Source organism: Ochlerotatus camptorhynchus, unplaced genomic scaffold (assembly GCF_037179485.1).
Source record: "Ochlerotatus camptorhynchus isolate MF236.1 unplaced genomic scaffold, CSIRO-AGI_Acam_v1.1 ptg000290l, whole genome shotgun sequence".
Classification (NCBI taxonomy): domain Eukaryota; kingdom Metazoa; phylum Arthropoda; class Insecta; order Diptera; family Culicidae; genus Ochlerotatus; species Ochlerotatus camptorhynchus.
In genome coordinates this window covers 3,132,092-3,150,525 of record NW_027040779.1, presented here as the reverse complement: position 1 = coordinate 3,150,525, position 18,434 = coordinate 3,132,092, and the positions used below count along the sequence as shown (strand labels likewise).

The window sequence follows — 18,434 nt, the reverse complement described above, 5'->3', positions numbered from 1 at the left end:
GAAGGACTCAAATTATTTAATTTATAGAAATGATCGTCTTGATGGACCCTGTGGTGGCGTTGCCATCATTATTCATAGACGAATCAAACATAAAATTCTTTCTTCAATTGAAACCAAAGTTTTTGAAACTTTGGGAGTTTCTGTTGAAACAAAATTTGGACAACTTACGTTTATAGCTGCCTATTTGCCATTCCAATGCGTTGGCCAGCAAAAGAATTTTCTCAAGGGTGACCTCCAGAAACTTACCCGTCGTAGGTCTAAATTCTTCATTATTGTTGATTTTAATGCAAAACACCGCTCATGGAATAATGCTCAAAGCAATTCCAATGGTAATATTCTGTTTGATGATTGTTCTGCAGGTTATTACACTATTCAATATCCAAACAGCCCAACATGATTTTCTTCTGCAAGAAATCCCTCAACTATTGATTTGGTCTTAACTGATTCATGTCAACTTTGTAGCCAATTGGTTACCCATGCTGACTTCGGTTCTGATCACCTTCCAGTAACTTTTGAAATATCTCAAGAAATAATTTCTAATCCCAACAGCTCTACTTTCAATTACCATATAGCTGATTGGGAGCAATATCGAACCTTTATGGAATATAACTTCGATCCAAACATTCCTTTGCAAACCAAAGATGAAATTAATTATGCTCTTGAATCTCTGACTACTTTTATAGTTGAAGCAAGAGCTGCCTCAGTACCAAAATGCGAGGTTAAATTCGATTCAATTATAATAGACGACGATCTTCAGCTCTTGATCCGTCTTAAAAATGTCCGTAGGAGACAATATCAAAGAACACGTGATCCTGCCATGAAAGTTATCTGGCGGGATTTGCAAAAACAAATTAAAAAGCGATTCTCTGCCCTGAGGAACAAAAGTTTTGAAAATAATGTTTCTAATTTAGACCCGAGTTCCAAATCCTTTTGGAAACTTACAAAAATTTTGAAAAAACCTCAAAAGCCTATTCCAGCGCTTAAAGAAGGTGGTAAAATTTTGATCACAAATTTGGAAAAAGCTCAGAAACTTGCTAAGCAATTCGAGAGTTCCCATAATTTCAGTTTGGGTCTTACTAGTCTTATTGAGAATCAGGTTGCTCGGAATTTTCTGAATATTTTCTATTGGGAAAATATTTTTGATGATTCCTGGGGGACTGATTTGGACGAAGTAAGGTCTATAACTAAAAAGTTTCAAATATGAAAGCTCCAGATGATGATGGAATTTTCTATATCCTCATCAAAAAACTCCCAGAGAGTACCTTGTCTTTCTTGGTAAAATTATTTAACAGATGTTTCCATTTGGCATACTTTCGTGATAAATGGAAAAATGCAAAAGTTGTTCCAATTTTGAAGCCGGATAAAAATCAAGCTGAAGCTTCTAGCTACCGTCCAATAAGTTTGCTTTCTTCAATAAGTAAACTTTTTGAAAAGATAATTTTAAATAGAATGATGCTTCACATCAATACGAACTCAATTTTTGCAGATGAGCAGTTTGGATTTCGCCATGGGCATTCAACTACTCATCAACTCTTAAGAGCTACCAATTTAATTCGTTCAAACAAATCTGAAGGTTACTCAACTGGAGTTGCTCTTCTAGACATAGAAAAAGCATTCGACAGTGTTTGGCATGAAGGTTTGATTGCAAAATTGAAAATGTTTAATTTTCCACTTTATATTATGAAATTAGTTCAAAATTATTTAACTGACAGAACTCTGCAGGTAAATTATCAAAATTCCAAATCTAATCGACTACCTGTTAGAGCAGTAGTTCCTCAGGGTAGCATTCTTGGGCCTATACTGTATAACATTTTCACTTCGGACCTCCCTGATTTGCCTCAGGGTTGCCACAAATCTTTGTTCGCTGATGACACAGGCATTTCCGCTAAAGGAAGAAGTCTTCGTGTTATTTGCAGCAGACTTCAGAAAAGTTTAGATATTTTCTCTTCTTATTTACAAAAATGGAAGATTTCTCCCAACGCTTCCAAAACTCAACTTATAATATTTCCACATAAGCCTAGAGCTTCCTTTTTGAAACCTAGTAGTAGTCACATAGTCACTATGAACGGAGTTCCAATTTCCTGGTCAAACCAAGTGAAATATCTTGGATTAACACTTGACCAAAAATTAACTTTTAAAGATCACATTGAGGGCATTCAAGCCAAATGTAACAAATATATCAAATGTTTGTATCCTCTTATAAACAGGAAATCCAAACTTTGCCTGACGAATAAACTTCTAATATTTAAACAAGTTTTTAGACCGGCCATGCTTTATGCTGTGCCAATATGGTCTAGTTGCTGCACTACCAGGAAAAAAGCACTTCAAAGGATTCAGAACAAAGTTCTGAAAATGATTTTGAAGTTGCCTCCCTGGTACAGTACTACCGAGGTACATAGAATTTCGAATGTTGAGATTTTAGAACAAATGTCCAACAAAATAATTAATAATTTCAGGCAAAAATCGTTGCAATCCTCAATTGCAACGATTAATTCCCTTTATACTTAGATAAGATTTAGTTTTAGTTTTTAGTTTGAAGATATCAATTGTTATACTGACATGCAGGATTAAAAAACCTGTTTAAAATACTGAATTGCCAAGACAGGAATAATGTAAAAACACTTAGATATATATCATAACAATTAAGGCTGGTAAGTTACTGTAGTAACTGGAGCACCTAGGCGCACAAACATTCAGCAACTAGTTATTTTCGACTTACTGCGTGGCAACATTGATTGTCCTCAACTACTACAGGATGTCCCTCTATACGTTCCACCCCGACAGTTGAGGAGCTCACAATTTGTCGCTGTGCCGGCTCACCGGACTGGTTACGGTTTCAACAATTAATTCGACGCTTGTCTGCGAGCTTTTAACGATACTAACGAGGATTTCGATTTTGTGATTAGCAAAAGTACTTTTATACGATTTTAATTTTTTTATCGAAGATGAAACAACCTGTAATCCTCTTTACAATCATCATGTTATTTCACACAGAACCACCTAATAATTCTAATTTGAACATAAGCAATTGACAACCCCAAGTAGTCAAAACTCTATAAAAAATACTTTCAAAAACTCCATTGGAATTTGTATCTTACCTTACCTCTAGAATTCATTCTAAAATTTCCTCTAAATTTCTTTGGAATTTTCTTCAAAATTATCGAATAAGTTCTTCAAAGTGATTGTATCTTGAAAATCTAGTAGTTGAGAAGATTATTATTTTTCAAAGAGAGGACGAAGTATATTTTATCCCGGTTCATCATCGAAATACACGGACTTCTCCCGGTGATTTAGAATTTCCGGCTTTTTCCCGATTCCCCGGTTCACTGGTCACCCTGTGTCCAGTAAACAATAGGTCTTATCCATCTGAATAACATTACTAGAGATAGCCATCTCCTATCTAGTCGAAACACAATAGTAACTTTTGCTCATTTTTCAAGGATAAATACATTTCTAAAAGCGTTGCTCACTCAGCGCATGAGTAACCTACGTAAAAGTGACTCACTCTCTGAATAAGATTCGTTTTCAGTGAATGTAGACTGCTTAAACAAGTCTTTTGAATCAAATGTTACTAGTGCTGCATGGTGAGTGAATTCTAACTAAGAATCCAATCATGCGATAGGTATTGTCCATCCGAATAACTTCACTGAATACAGAAACCTGCTTTCTGGCCGTGCTGTCCAGTTAAAACATGGAATTTGATGCAAATTGTGCAAACTGAGCTTGACTATCCAATATCCAATTTCAAGCCAAGATGGGAAGCTAAATACATTGAAAATGAATATTACTCAGAGAATGAGTCTCTTTTACTGATTTGTATGGAGATTTTTTTTTTAATCGTTGGTTACTCATGCGTTGAATAACCTACACACTACATATGTTTCAGTTTCAGGTCACTTAATTTTACATGCCATGTTTGTTTACGTTCCATGATTTACGTTAGAGCTGAATTACGTCTCATGTAAAAATAATAATTTCTAAGTGTGTATGCTTTAAGAAAAATTTTCATACGAATGAGTAAAGGTGACTCACAACTGAGTAAACGTTATTCACTCTCTGTAATGTTTTACAATTCTCTTCTTGTGAAGAATGTTTGATTTAAATGGTTTAATTTGTTATTCTACCTACTTAACCTAACTTAGCTTAACCTAGCCTAACGTGCCAGATCCCTGATGATCTGTTGATCGGATCGCCTACAGCAATCTCTGAACCTAGCGATGGAGTTAGCTCTCCGTAACTCCAGTGTCTGAAGACCAGCCAGGCGGTGGACCTCAGAGTTTCTAGTCCGCGATGGACTATTGACGATCATTCTCGGAATCTTAAGATTGGAATCCCGTATTCTATTACGGGAAGGATGATTTGTTTGTAGACAGAAAGCTTATTTTTCAGGGACAAGGTAGACCTCATGCTGATGAGTGGATACAATGATCTTATCAAGATGTTGCACTTGGTTTTGGTTTTGTCAACGTGCTCCCTGAAAATCAGCTTGCCGTCTAATGTTAGACCTATGGAGACTACCTCTTTCGACCATTCCACCACTGTGCCGTTCAGGAAGATCTTATTATTATAAAAACGGAACCTGGGTCTTTGCCGCGTTGATACGGATCTTCCAGTTGTTGAAATATTCAGAGAGGACGTCCAGGCCTCTCTGAAGTGTGGCAGTCAGAGCTCCGATAACCCTACCCTTGTAGGCGATGGATGTGTCATCTGTGAACAGAAACAATGATCCACCATCAGGGAGAACCGGCATATCGGAGGTGAACAGATTGAATAGAATGGGACCAAGGATGCTTCCTTGTAGAACCCCGGCACCGATGTTGGAAGCATCCGATGTGATGCCATTCAGAGAGACTCGGAACGTCCTGTTGGATAGATAGTTATTTATTATCTTCACTAGGAAGATTGGAAGACCGTACTGCTGCAATTCAAACACCAGGCCATCATGCCAGACATTGTCGAACGTTTTTTCAACGTCCAACAACGCCATGGCAGATGTTTTCGAAACAGACTTGTTCCGTCTGAGAATGTTTGTTACTCGAGTCAGCTGGTGGACGGTCGAACGACCTTTCTGAAATCCAAACTGTTCCTCGAGTAACAAGTTTTTTTCTTCGGCAGATGTTAGAAGCCGGTGGTAGACTGCTCTTTCGATACCCCTGAGAGAAGGCTGATTGGTCGATAACTTGAAGGAGAGGACGGATCCTTCCCAGGTTTCCGGATGGGTATGACTTTAGCTGACTTCCAACACGAGGGGAAGTAGCCAAGTCAGGAGCACAGATTAAAAATCAGTGCCAGATGGTTGTAGAATCTGGAACCTCAAGTGTTTGAGTTCCAGATTCAGGATGTTGTCCAAACCTGGAGCCTTCATGTTTTTAGATGATTTGTTCGTCACAGTTCGTCAGCCGTAATCTCGGATTCCTCAGAAAAAATATTGGGAATCTGATGAAGATTGGTTGCATTTTCAGCAACCTCAGCTTCGTGAGGGTTGACGATGTGTTGTCCGAGATTATGGGAGCTGACGAAGTGTTGACCTATCGCATCAGTCTTCTCTTCAGGAGTTATCAGATGAACTACTGGGTCGCCGGGACGGTCCAGTGAGGTCAGTGGTGGAATGGGCCTTGGCTTATTTTTAAGGATTTTCGTTAGTTTCCAGAAGGGCTTTGCACAACCTGTGAGGGAGCGGATCTTGATAGCAAAATCCTGATTTCTAAGGTCCAGCATCCTGGCTTGGATGATTTTTGTAAGATGGTAGCAATGGGTTTTCAAGACACGCAAACCAGAACGCTTATACAGCCTTCGGATGGAGTTACGGAGTCTGATCCTGTCTGGTTACTGGCACGTGTTGTTCCCTGGCCCGGGATATCGCCTCCTCGATGGAACGCAGACACCGGTCAACGTTTTCGGGCGTCTCCGGAAGGACACCGTAGTCGACAGTGGAGTCGACACAGTGTTGGAACTGCTCCCAGCTGACATGATGGTAGTTGCGTAGCTCTTGGTGGGTTGAAGGTAGCGAGATGTAGTCTCCCATGTTGCTGATGAATATGTCGATGGAGGAGTGTACGCCAGACCGGCTCAACCGGTAGGGAGAGTCCGGCGCTAATATGGTGTAGCGAGCCTCTTGCAGGATTGTGCTGTATTGATTGCGTCGACATTTGGCCCAAGTCTGGTGTTTGGTGTTCAGGTCGCCCGCAATGATGTACTTTTCGCACCATCGAGTTAGTCTGATGATATCCCTCCGTAGGTGCTGCCGACCCGTCCCTGATGGTGACTTGCTTGGGGCAGTAGGTCGCAATGATGGTGATAGGACCGACAGGAGTGGAGACTTCTACCCCTAAAGCTTCGATGGTTTTCAGCTGGAAGCTCGGCAGAAGCCGCCAGCAGATGTTTACAGTAATGGTCACTCCTCTTCCCCCGGAGCTGGTTCGGTCAAGTCTTAGAAGCCGAAAGTCAGCAAGGTAGACGTTTACCTCCGGTTTCAGGTGGGTTTCAGTGATGATGTCGATGTTTCGTTCGTTGAGGAAGTGAACGAACTCGATGTTCTTGCTCTTGAGCGAACAAGCGTTCTAGTTGGCGATCTTGATAGCTTCACGGTCCATAATTGTCGATGAAACGTGATGCAGCAAGAATCTGCTCGGTTCTGGTTTTGCAAGATCGCTTTATGATGATTGCTTCTGTCATGATGGTTATGTGTTCCTCTGTTGTGAGCAGCTCTTCGTTTTCATTTGATGATGGGGCGTCATCTCGACGCCACGATAGTCCCGGGGGAGGGGACGAAACCGTAGGCACATAGGACTGACGCAGTCAAACTTTTTACGAATAGAAAAAATGCTACAATGTCCACGCTGTAGCGAACAAGTTCGAGGTCGACCGTCCAACGTGCAACGCTGAATGATTATGCGGCTTCGGCTTGTATTGTTAGGGACCAATTTTCTAATGGCTGTGATAGGGGTGAGCACCTTGCGGTCGAAGAAATTAGAATTTTTCCATATTTCTTAAGTTTTAGCTTTTTAAATATTTATCATTTATAATGTGTGACATACCACACAAATTTTTTTTTCTTGATTTGTTTACCGTCGACCTAGTTTTCCGTGCTGAGCACCAATGCTATCGACGCCAGGGAGGTAGCTCCCACACCTGGACCCTACCTATCGACCCATCAACTCATGAACCGGGGACCAACGGCTTTACTTCCCTGATCAGAGATGTTATGCCGCAGAACATCCCGGCAGCGCCGACTGGGATTGAACCCAGGCCTGCTGGGGTGAGAGGCAATCACGCTTACCACTACACCACTGGTGACGCTACACACAAATCTTATTAAACTTCCGAATCGATCGACATACAAATCATCAAAATCCATTGATTATTGGCCAAGTTGTTAGCATTTAAAGCCTGACAAATTTTCGTTGCATTTCCCTGGATTGGCACCCTTCGCGAAAGACGTAGTCCTACGTCAAAAAAGAACGTATTTAAGTTTTTTGAACTTATGTTAATAAGCTTTCAATTATCAAAAATGTTAAATTTTCCTTAATGAACAAAATCCAGTTTCCTACAACTTTGTCTCAGACGTGCTGGTGTTGAATACGCCATTTAAAAAAAACATTGTCGAGTGCCAAATGGCCGAATGTTGGCTCAAACTTCCCGAGTAACACAAATTCATAGATATATGTTGAGTAAACTTGCTTGTGAACAATTATTCGAAGTTTTATATAATTCGTAGAGGAAAAAATAAAATCCGTCTATCAGTTGGCGCTCGCAGTGCTCTCTCGGATTATTTTGAAGAAAGCTATCACAAAACTTTCACACCCACCTAAGAGGCTAGTTTGCATTTTAAGGAAGCAGGGAAATTCCGGAATCCATGAAGACAGATCGGGTACAACAAATTGGTGGCCAGTTTAAGAAATTCAAAGACGAAAATTTTGCATCATTAAAATTGGCCTAAACTTAGCAAAAATGGTGAATCATTGACCATAACAAACAATTACGCAAAGTTGCGAATCGGAGAAGATCGAGTTAAAAAATATCATTCTCTTGCATTTGGCCTGGAACTGCTATTCACGATTCAATTTATTTATACTTCTCAAGGACGCTGAATATAATGTTTTTTCTTAAATAAAATTTATTTATGTTTCATTATATATAGGGATAGGGATTTGAGCGGGGTTCTCTCTGTTTGTACTGTTTAAAATGAAGCGCTTGACATAGATGGCCCACAGCAACTCCCGAAGAGCTACTGATTCCGATCAATAGCGATGCGGCTTCATCATCCTTCTATGGATGCTCATGTGAGCTGCATCTCGCTGCTTGCAGGCAACCTTTCGATGTGTACTGGAAAACACCACTACTCACCACGCGGTGATTGAATAAACACCGTTTGGGAGAACGGATGGAACTCAACTTTGAAATCTGTGTTTGGGAAATCGCTTTTCGCAGCAACAGTTGTGCAATTATCATAGCAACAGTTTCACATTCGTTTAATTTTCAATAGTGACATTTTGAAAAATTAAAGTCTTAATTTTAACAGATACGGAGCAAAAATTCCTATCGATTGGCGTATTAAGAATTAAAATCCATCATCTCTGGATCAAAATCAGACCACTTTCATGCCGCGACCGACTTTGGTTTTTTAAAAAGCACGTCCAATGTTGCTGTAAAGTTCATGGTATGTTAAATTTAAACATATCTAGATAGAGCTGGAATTAGGCGTAACAGTTTTTGTAAACAATGACTTCTCTCGGTGATTTTTAGGAATTCAAGGTACACCCACGCAAACCAACATTACCGTCGGGTAGAGGAAGTCTTACCCTACCTGATGGTGATGTTGATTTGCGTGGGCGAGCCTTGTCTTTCACGAAATCATCGAAAGAAGTCATTGTTTACAAAAGCTGTTACGCCCTAATTCCAGCTCTATCTTCATATAGGAGCTGACATCCGATTGATGACCTTGGCAAATGTACATAAATTTTACAAATTTATGGTGGTCGTTTTGTCGTGATGGTTGAGTAATGCTGAGCTATTAGAGTGTTTAACACAGATGAGGCTAATGAGCTGTATGTTGTTTGGAATGAGGGTGACGCGATTGGCATAGATGGCCCACAGCGACTCACCAAGAGCTACTGATTCCGATCAATAGCGGAGCGGCTTCTTCCTCCTTCTATGGATGCTCATGTGGGCTGCAGCTTACTGCTTGCAGGCTGCCTTTCATTGTGAACTGGAGAACAATGTTCAACGCTACGCGCCGAAACCAGTGCTGCTACTGCAGCTGATGCCGACGACCGGACACCACCACACACGGTGATTGGAACTGAATCCGATCAGCGGTTAAGGTCAGCCTTGATAGCTAGCTGCTTGCGGGAAGCCTACCGTTGTGTACTGGAATACACCACCGCTCACCACGCGGTGATTGAATAAACACCGTTTGGTGAGACCGGATGGAATCCAAGTTTGAAATCTGTGTTAGGGAAATCTTTTCGCAGGCAATCGGTGATAATTTTAATTATCAAAGCAACAGTTGCACATTCGTGCAATTTTCAATAGTGACATTATGAAAAATGATAAAGTCTTAGATGTTACAGATGCGTAGAAATATATCTGATCGATTGGTGATAAAATTATTGAAATTGATCCAGGGGCAGCTGAGTTATTAACGGCCAAAATCTTACATAATTTTGTTATATGTTCCATTTTCGGTTTTCACATAGTGAACCCCCATATAAAAATCACAGACGTAGTCCTACATCGAAAAACTATATCAATAGATCTCATTTGTGGAGTACACTTAATTTTTTAATCGGCAGGAAAAGGCTCACGCCAGACTACGCCGCTGTCATTTGCAAAAAATACACTTACCGGAAATTCCCCGCTGATGCTTGGACCGCCGGTTGGACGATGGGCTGAGCATACTCTCCCGTCGGTTCGAACTGAGAAAAATATTCAGGCTCGAGGGAACATTCGACGTTGACTGGGACGACTGGTTCGATACCGAATTGCGCGCACTGCCGGGAGCTGACGACGGAAACTCGCTCCAAACGGCGTCCACCATCGAGTCGATGCTGGACGAGCGAGGAATGCGCTTGCTGTCCTTGTCGCGCCTAGGTGGAGTGAAGGGGACATTTTCAAGAACTAGTTATTTGATGGGAAACGAAGGAGCTCACCTTTCCCAGGATAGCCTCCGCGCCGAGTCATCGTTGGCCTGGTGGTGTAGCAGTCCAGGGCCTTGCGGTCCGGTTCCGCCCATTCCCGGCGAGGTCGGCGATTTCGTTGTCTGATTGATGATCCGGGCCAGCCGGTAGATGGCATTGTTGGTACTATTGCTAATGAGCTGTGCGGATGCGGACGAGCCGTACGCCGTTGCGTCGCTACCCCGTTTGATACTACTGCTAAAACTAGTGCTACTGTTACCACTACCTATTAGGCTGCTATTACCGGTATTGAAGTTACTGCTGTTATAGGCACTCGACGGTGCCGTGTTGGCTGCATTCTGAAGGTTCACAAAGTTGAAGCTGTTCAGTCCTAGCGATTTGGACGTCGGGATCTGGTAGGCAGTCGGTGAAGTAACGCTTATCACAACCGAACCATCCCCACTGGAGCGCTTCTCGTCGAAATCGTAAATGTGCGGTTCAGCCGGTGCTACCGAAGGAGCTCCACCGCTGGGCGTGAACAAACTTCCACCGGATGACTTGCGCCGATAGTCGAACGAAGTGTCATCCGCGGTAAGTAGAATCTTGGGACTGTTGGCGCTAACTGGGGTAGTGCTGGAGCCAGCGGCGATTTTCGACTCGTACAGGAAGTTGTCTGTGGGAAAGAAGAAGGAGCGCTGAGTGACTTCAGGTGATAGTTTACTTTGGATAGCTTACTGGAGGAAGTTTTGAAGGCCTCCAGCGGCTGCGGTTGCTGCTGAAGTCGACCGACGAAGGCATTGGCGCCGGGAAAGTTGAACAGAACAGGAAGCGTTAGGGAACGGGAGAGGCGGGCTTTCTTTTCCGTGGGACGGGAACCGTACAGGGAACGTGTTCCAGCGCCGGGCTCGTTGATGTTCTGAAGTGTTCTGTAATAAATGGAAAAAGTTAACCAAAAATTAGTCCGAATGACGCACACATGTGAGATGAAAAATCATCATGCTAATTTAGTTTAACAAGCAGAGTTAGATCAATTTACATTCTACGTTTCGCTTCCTTCTGGCTAAAAGAGGAAATCGGTTCGAAGGTTGAGGAAATTGAATTTTATTCTTACTTCCTCTAGTCGTAGGTTGGTTGATGGTAAAGCAATCTCTGTGGGACGAGCTGCTGAGTCAAATTTATGCTGTTGTTGATATCGTTGGAATTGATTCAAAATTCAATTTTGCCGCTCTGCTGACACTACTGCCAACAGACCGAGGAGACATGGTTCGCAAAGCTTTCGGCACCGGCTCTAGGAAAATTTTCGGCTCGGATAACTAGTTTTCGGTGTAGTTATAAATATTTATTACAGCTTTGAGGGATGATGAAAGCTGGATCTGGCAGTCTATTGCATGTTGATCAAATAGAGCTGTAAAACCGATTCTTCTTTGCCACAACCTTTCTGACCAGAACTTATCTCGCAAACATATGTTAAACATACGTAACTATACATCCACTACAACTACAGCTAACACAACTCATCCAGAGCTGTTTACCGACGTGTATGAGATATCATCATAGGCAAACAATGTCTGCAAAATAGGCTTTCTGTCTCATTATTTCCCCTCACGTCCTCTTCTGACTGAGCCTGACAAAGTAGGGGAGAACAGCCCGTAATGCACCCCTGGGGTAAAATGCCCACTTGTAGAAAAACATCGATGACTTTTCCTCAGATGCTTTTTCAGGACACAGTTGTTAGAATCATCGCCTAAAAATGATGCCTTTAACAGCATATATCGTAAAAGATTGGATCGAATTCACACTTTCGTATATTTTATAGATGTTTTGCTTTATTAATTTAAATTTAACACTCTATTGAGACCTTATTTTTTTCTGATGTAAAATTAAGGAATAATCATTTAGAATACCTATCGATTTAAAAAAATGCTCTGATGCCATGAAAAACCATCGTTTTGGAGTTTAAAATCACTCGATCTTCGTAGAAAACATTGTACTGAACCATACACAATTACTGTCTCCCTGTTTTTAGCATCCATATGCAAGCAATTGACGATTTTACTTAAACGGTGCGTTTTACACCATCCTACCCTACGCCACAACACAGCTCTTCATGCCATTCGCGAAAGTTTCCAACCCGGCGAAAGAGACTCTGTGGTCGGCGTCCCTCAAAATAAACAGACACTTGTCGGTCGGTTTGGGGTCGGTAACAAACAAGGATTTTCAGATTGGCAAACTGTTCTGCCACTTCCACATGCCACCCGGTTGGCCTGGTTCCAAGATTTTCTTGGAGCACTCGGCAAGCGTTTTTTTTTCTTCAGGCAAGGCGGTGAAGAAATACATTTTTCCTCGTGCATGGTATGGTGTTCGATTTGATTGGATTACCATCAGGATCCACTACCACTGACTGGTGCTGCTGGTACTGCAAGGATGAAGTAAGCTTTGATCTTGCCGGAGACTGTATTATCATACTCAGCCAACCCATAAGGCACATAACCGGATGAAGCCAATTTCGGTAAGCTTTCCGAAAATAATATTCGATATAGTACGAGAATGATCTGATGCAATCGGTGCGGACGAACGATGAGATAGGCCTAGTTGGGACTGGAGTGGGTACATTCGATTCGAGTTTAGTTCTTTGGAGTGGAAATTAATGTGAACGTAATTGCTTTCTCCATCTTGCCGTAGGCTCGATAAGAATGGTTTTGCATTTGAAAATTGCGGCCACTTGACGCCAGAGATTTGAGCGCGCTGCATTAATTATGTATTCATTCAAGAATTATTTATTGCTCAGCATCATTAATTAAATGGGCGCTGTCATAAGGGGTAGAGAGTGCAAATACCCCTATTTCAGTAATAAAATAAATTTCCTGTTTTTAATTTTCGTTTTTCGGAAGCTACAGAATCTTGAAAACAGAGTTCATGAAATTGAGACAAATTTTCTGTGGATTTTTTTTTTAGGAATATAAACACATTCACGACCAAGGAATCAAAAAATATCTCCAAATGACAAAATGACAAGCGTGCAACGAACCGAATGATAACGCTATGTCAGAAGTGGAAAGCAATAATGATACAATCTTTGTAGCAACTCCAAATAATTCAACTTGTTCAGTTAGGTAGTTGAATATGAATGTTAACATATTTTAAGTTTCCTAGCTCGGCCTTCTATTAAAATTTGTATCAATATATGCCTACTACATCTCTTCTTCCTTTTAATTTTAATTTTATTCATATTATAATTTAGTTTTTCATTGTAGCTTATTAATTTTGTAAAATTCAAAATCATTTAAATATTCCGGTTTGCGTTTCTGTCTTTTGCTTTGACTTCCTGCAGAACCTAGCGTTGTTTTTCCTCTACTTCATTAGTCTGAACATCTTCAAAGTTGGTGAGAACTTCATCTAAAACTATACTTTCGGTGTTGCATGGATTACTGGAAATCAAAAATTAAGCATGATTAACATGGTGATCAAATTCGATTCCCGTGGACAATTTCTTGAGGGTGAGCCTTGTTCAATTTTTCTTCACAACCACATGAGACTGTGGATTGAAATTGGTATCCAATTTGCAGCGTTTCACCAGATTTTTCAATACCACATGATCTCCAACGTCAATTCTTGATTCTTTCGCCCGCATTTTTGCATCTCCATATTATTTTTTCTTTTCTTTCTTCGCTTTATCGTAATTTATCGCATTGTTATAAACCTTCGAATGTTCGGTTTGAACATTCGTAGGTATTTTATCCTTCAAGTTTCTTCCTAGCATAACTTTTGCTGGAGTTACATTTGTTATTGAATGGGTGTATAATGGTAAGCTAATAGGAAATCCTGTAAATCATTTTTCCAATCTCCAATGTCTTTCTACCAAACCATTTTGGAACTACGTATGGAATTGAGTGCATGATTTTAACCTCACTTGTCTTACATAATTGCTAAAATTTAATTGATGCAAAAGGAGGACCATTATCGCATACAATTTCCTCAGGGTATACTTATCTTGAAAATATGGTTCTTAAATTTAATATGATAGCCTTTGCCGTGGTTGAAGCCATAATCTCAATATCAGGATATCTTGAAAAGTAACCAACAATAACTAATAGATGGGCTCCATTAGCTACTTCAGTGAAATCCAACGCCAACTTACGCCAAGGACCTTCTGGCAACACTTCTTGTCATTGGTACAACATCTGTTTCCGATACCAATATACTTTCACGGACTCCACCAAACTTTCTGCCTCAGACGTTTTTCCATTGCATCGCATCCTTAATGTTGTTCGAGAGCAAGTTCATGAACTTTCAATTGGGAATTATTATTCTGTTATTCTTAAGTATGAGCTTGCCATCCGTGGAACGATCATTTGGAACTTTTTTTATAATTAGATAAAGTTTTAGGCTACCTTTTAAGAGGGTAAGACATCCATCGCATGAGGTCTACCAGTTCAATATCTTGGTTTGTAGCATCAATAAGGTCTTCAAATGTATAGCCGCTGGACAAGCATCGTTAGATACCAGACGTATGATTCTCTCGCTCTCCTCGTCGTAGCTTTGATTACAAATGTTCATTTCTTGGCACAACCGGGAAAATGGATCGGCAATGTTTGTTTTCCCCGGCTGAGGTATTACTTTGTAGTTATACGACATCAAGCTTTCATCTTTCTACCAAGGTTAGCAAAGGTTTGTGATCCGTAACAAGCCAGAAAAAATCCCATAAAGCTTTTCAGATACCCATACAAGTGCTAAACCCCACGATCCACATCCGATAAAGTTTTGGAAGCGTAACTGATAATCTTCAGTGATCCTGCCACAGTTTTCTGATACAATACAGCACCGAGACCGACTGGGTTTACATCTGCTCCTATAAACGTTTCCAGATTGGGATCAAAATTTGCTATATTGAAATTGATGTGTTATCAAAATTTACTAAATATTTATTTACATTTGTACACATAAAACTTCATTGATTGATTTTTCACTAGTTTTATCTATTTCCAATTGAAGTGAAATTACATTTAATTCCAAATAAATTTACACAGCGGACTGGAACCCGAAGCTCCCTTTGTCTTTTTTTGTATACAGGATCAGTCAAATGGTCTGGAATCATTGTTCCCTTCATTTGACTCTCTAAATGGCCTGAAACTTTTTTTCCCTTCATTTAGAGACACTCAATAGCCTCATCTAAGTGGGCTGTCAGATAAATAACCTGGAATTATATTTCCCTACATTTATTTACCTAAATGGCTGGGGTTTTTTTCAATACCCTTCATTTAGGTTCTATTAAAACAAACACATAAATCCAAACTACACATCTTTCAAATCGATATACACGTCGTACTAGTGAAATTCAAACAACTGTTGCTGCTGGGGCTTACCCGTTCCTTTTCGAAGGATTTTCCACCGTCTATCAATCGACGGCCCAGAAGATTGGTATGATGAATTCACCGGGGGGACTAGTCCCAGTGTTTGCAATTTTCTCCACCTTGCTCGGACACTTTGTAATACAAACTGCTCCTGATGCACTTTTGCACTATGCACACAACGCGCGATTCGGAGATTGCTTTATGCTGCTTGACCACTTAAGCTAATAGTCGTCACAGGAACACTTTCGGATCACTCAAGGAAATAGTTAATCAATTGCACTACTGGATTGGGTTTACTTTTCTCTTTAATCTACGACCGGACTACAGCAGAAAACGGGATGTATCGCTTCCGACGATACATTTTGTACTATCCTATATTTACAATTTGTTTTATCTCCTATCTATGTACAAATGGCAAAATGACCACTACAAGTGGACGCTATCGTGTGTTGCGCATGCGCGCAGCATCCTACTCATTTCTTTCTTCATCTCTGGCTTAGGATTAGGGTTACTGATACATAATTTTAGAGCACTTTCAATTTATAGGATTAAGTTTTAACTATAAGTTTAGCTGTAGGATTTAGTTAGTTCATTTAGGTTAAGTAGATTGCAGTTCATTTAGGATTAATTTAGTTTAAGTTTAGTTCAACATCCATCAGTTGCTAAAGAAATAAAGAAAACAACTTTGGCTACCATGGACATGTTGATGCTTCAAACAATTTAAACGACTTGATGAAAAGTCCTGGCCAATCCACTGCTGATCCTTGTTGCTCGTCTTGCTGTTTTGCCTTTCGTTCACGTCTGAATTGATGATTTCCCAAGTACCTTCGAGCAGTTTCAATAAAGTCAAATTGAACTTGTGGGCAAACTTGCGGGTTTCGTTTCATCACTCGTCGCCAATGTATCAACTCCAAATAATACAATTCCTTCAGTTGAGTAGTTGAATATGAATGTCAATATATTTTCAGTTTCCTAGCTCGGCCTTCTATTATAATTTGTATCAATCTATCCCTTCTACAATCTTCTTCCTTTTTTTCATGACAAGCAGCCCGTGCGACACAGCTCACTCGGGGCGGTGGAAGGAAACGAGCAAATTGTTGGCAAGTTGCTGCACGAAGTTAAGCCGAAGATGATACACGTGTGGGATTTTTTTTGTTATGTCTTTTTCGATTCAGATCAAGCTATGTCCTCAGCCGTGTATATTGCAACAAAGCAGGCAAGCAATATATCATTATCGTTCTACCACTCCGATCGAGCTGTGTTACAGAGCGAGTTTGTCATGGCAGTCATAGAAACCGTTTTGTCTGTATCGTTGGTTGCTTTATGTGTTTAGCGCCCATTACACATATCAATATATTGACAGTAAATTAACATACTGACAATATGATTGAAAAGGATATTTTAAAGATGAAGATTAATGACAAGTATTGATGAAAAGCTGATTTTAATTTCACTTTGTCAATACTTTGTATGTATGTAAACCGTCAATTTCGCCATCAATATCATCAATATACGAATATTCACAACGTTAATGACAATACGAATTACCTCAATGCAGGGTTGCTTCCACTCACTTGCTATAAAAAAAATGATTTTCTGAATTTTGAAATCATTCGATTTTATAATGATATTTTGTATTTGTTAGATACAAAAAGCGGATGAAAGGCAAGTGTTTGACTCATAAAACCTGTCAATTTCGCTACCAGAGTATTACAATAAGCGATTTTATGATTCGTGAGTGTTCACTCAGAGTGAGCGCTCGCGAGTCATAAAATCGCTGATTGTGACTCTCTGAAAGTGAATTTGACAGGTTTCATGTGTCAAACACTTGCCTTTCAACCTCTTCTTGTATCTAACAACTACAAAATATCATTATAACATATGATGATTTCAAAATTCAGAAAATCATGTTTTAATAGCAAGTGAGTGGAAGCAAGCCTGCCTCAATATTTTAAAGTCAACAGGCTTGCTTCCACTCACTTGCTATAAAAAAATTATTTTCCGAAATTTGAAATCATTAGATGTTATAATGATATTTTGTACTTATTAGATACTAGAAGAGGTTGAAAGGCAAGTGTTTGACACATAAAACCTGTCAAATTCGCTTTCAGATAGTCACAATTAGCGATTATACTACTCGTGAGTGCTCACGAATCATTTTTTTTTCCTTTGGTTTGTTTTTTCCGTCGATCTTGTTTTCCGTGCTGAGCACCAATGCTACCGACGTGCCAGGAAGGCAGCTCCCACACCTGGACCCTACCTATCGACCCATCAACTCATGAACCGGGGACCAACGGCTTTACTTCCGGAAGGCGTGATCAGAGATGTTATGCCTCAGAACATCCCGGCGGTGCCGACTGGGATTGAACCCAGGCCTACTGAGGTGAGAGGTAATCACGCTTACCACTACACCACCGGCGCCGTTGCTCACGAATCATAATATCGCTGATTGTTACACTCTGGAAGCGAAATTGACAAGTTTTATGTGTCAGATACTTACCTTTCTAACATCTTCTTATATCTAACAAGTTCAAAATATCATTATAACTTTCATTAATTTCAAAATTCAGAAAATCATTTTTTATAGCAAGTGAGTGGAAGCAACCCTTTGTCTCAATTTCCCCACACAAGAAACATGGATCAGCGAAAGAAAGTGTGTTTAGAGTTAATGTTTGCATTCGGGTTAAAACAGAAACGATTGCTTGGACCTGTATGTATTGAAAATTCTAGCTACACACTGAATTCGGATCACCGATGTCCGTAAATTTTGCCGGGTTTTTGAACATCTGAAAAAAAAAAATTGGAAATATTTCAAATGACCGTTACTTGAATGAAATCAATAAAATCGACATCCATCCGTACATTTTTTAAATAAATTTCCAAATTTTTAAATTTTTTATCGAATTGTAAGCTGTTGCTTAACAGTTCCGTAGTTCAAAAATTACCAAACAGCGTAGTCCTGATT

The 18,434-nt window shown here is 40.2% G+C and overlaps 1 protein-coding gene across 2 annotated transcripts in view; it reads right to left on the bottom strand.

Annotated features, from left to right (window-relative positions):
- Window positions 1-18,434, bottom strand: part of wake (wide awake) — a 618,276-nt gene that overhangs the window by 411,634 nt on the left and 188,208 nt on the right. For both annotated transcript variants that reach the window (XM_065228372.1, XM_065228375.1), the window contains exons 3-5: window positions 10,854-11,044; window positions 10,152-10,791; window positions 9,847-10,088 (exon numbers count right to left, since the gene is read on the bottom strand). In XM_065228372.1, coding sequence (XP_065084444.1) covers window positions 9,847-10,088; window positions 10,152-10,791; window positions 10,854-11,044 — 1,073 coding nt within the window. The remainder of the gene's footprint in view (window positions 1-9,846; window positions 10,089-10,151; window positions 10,792-10,853; window positions 11,045-18,434) is intronic.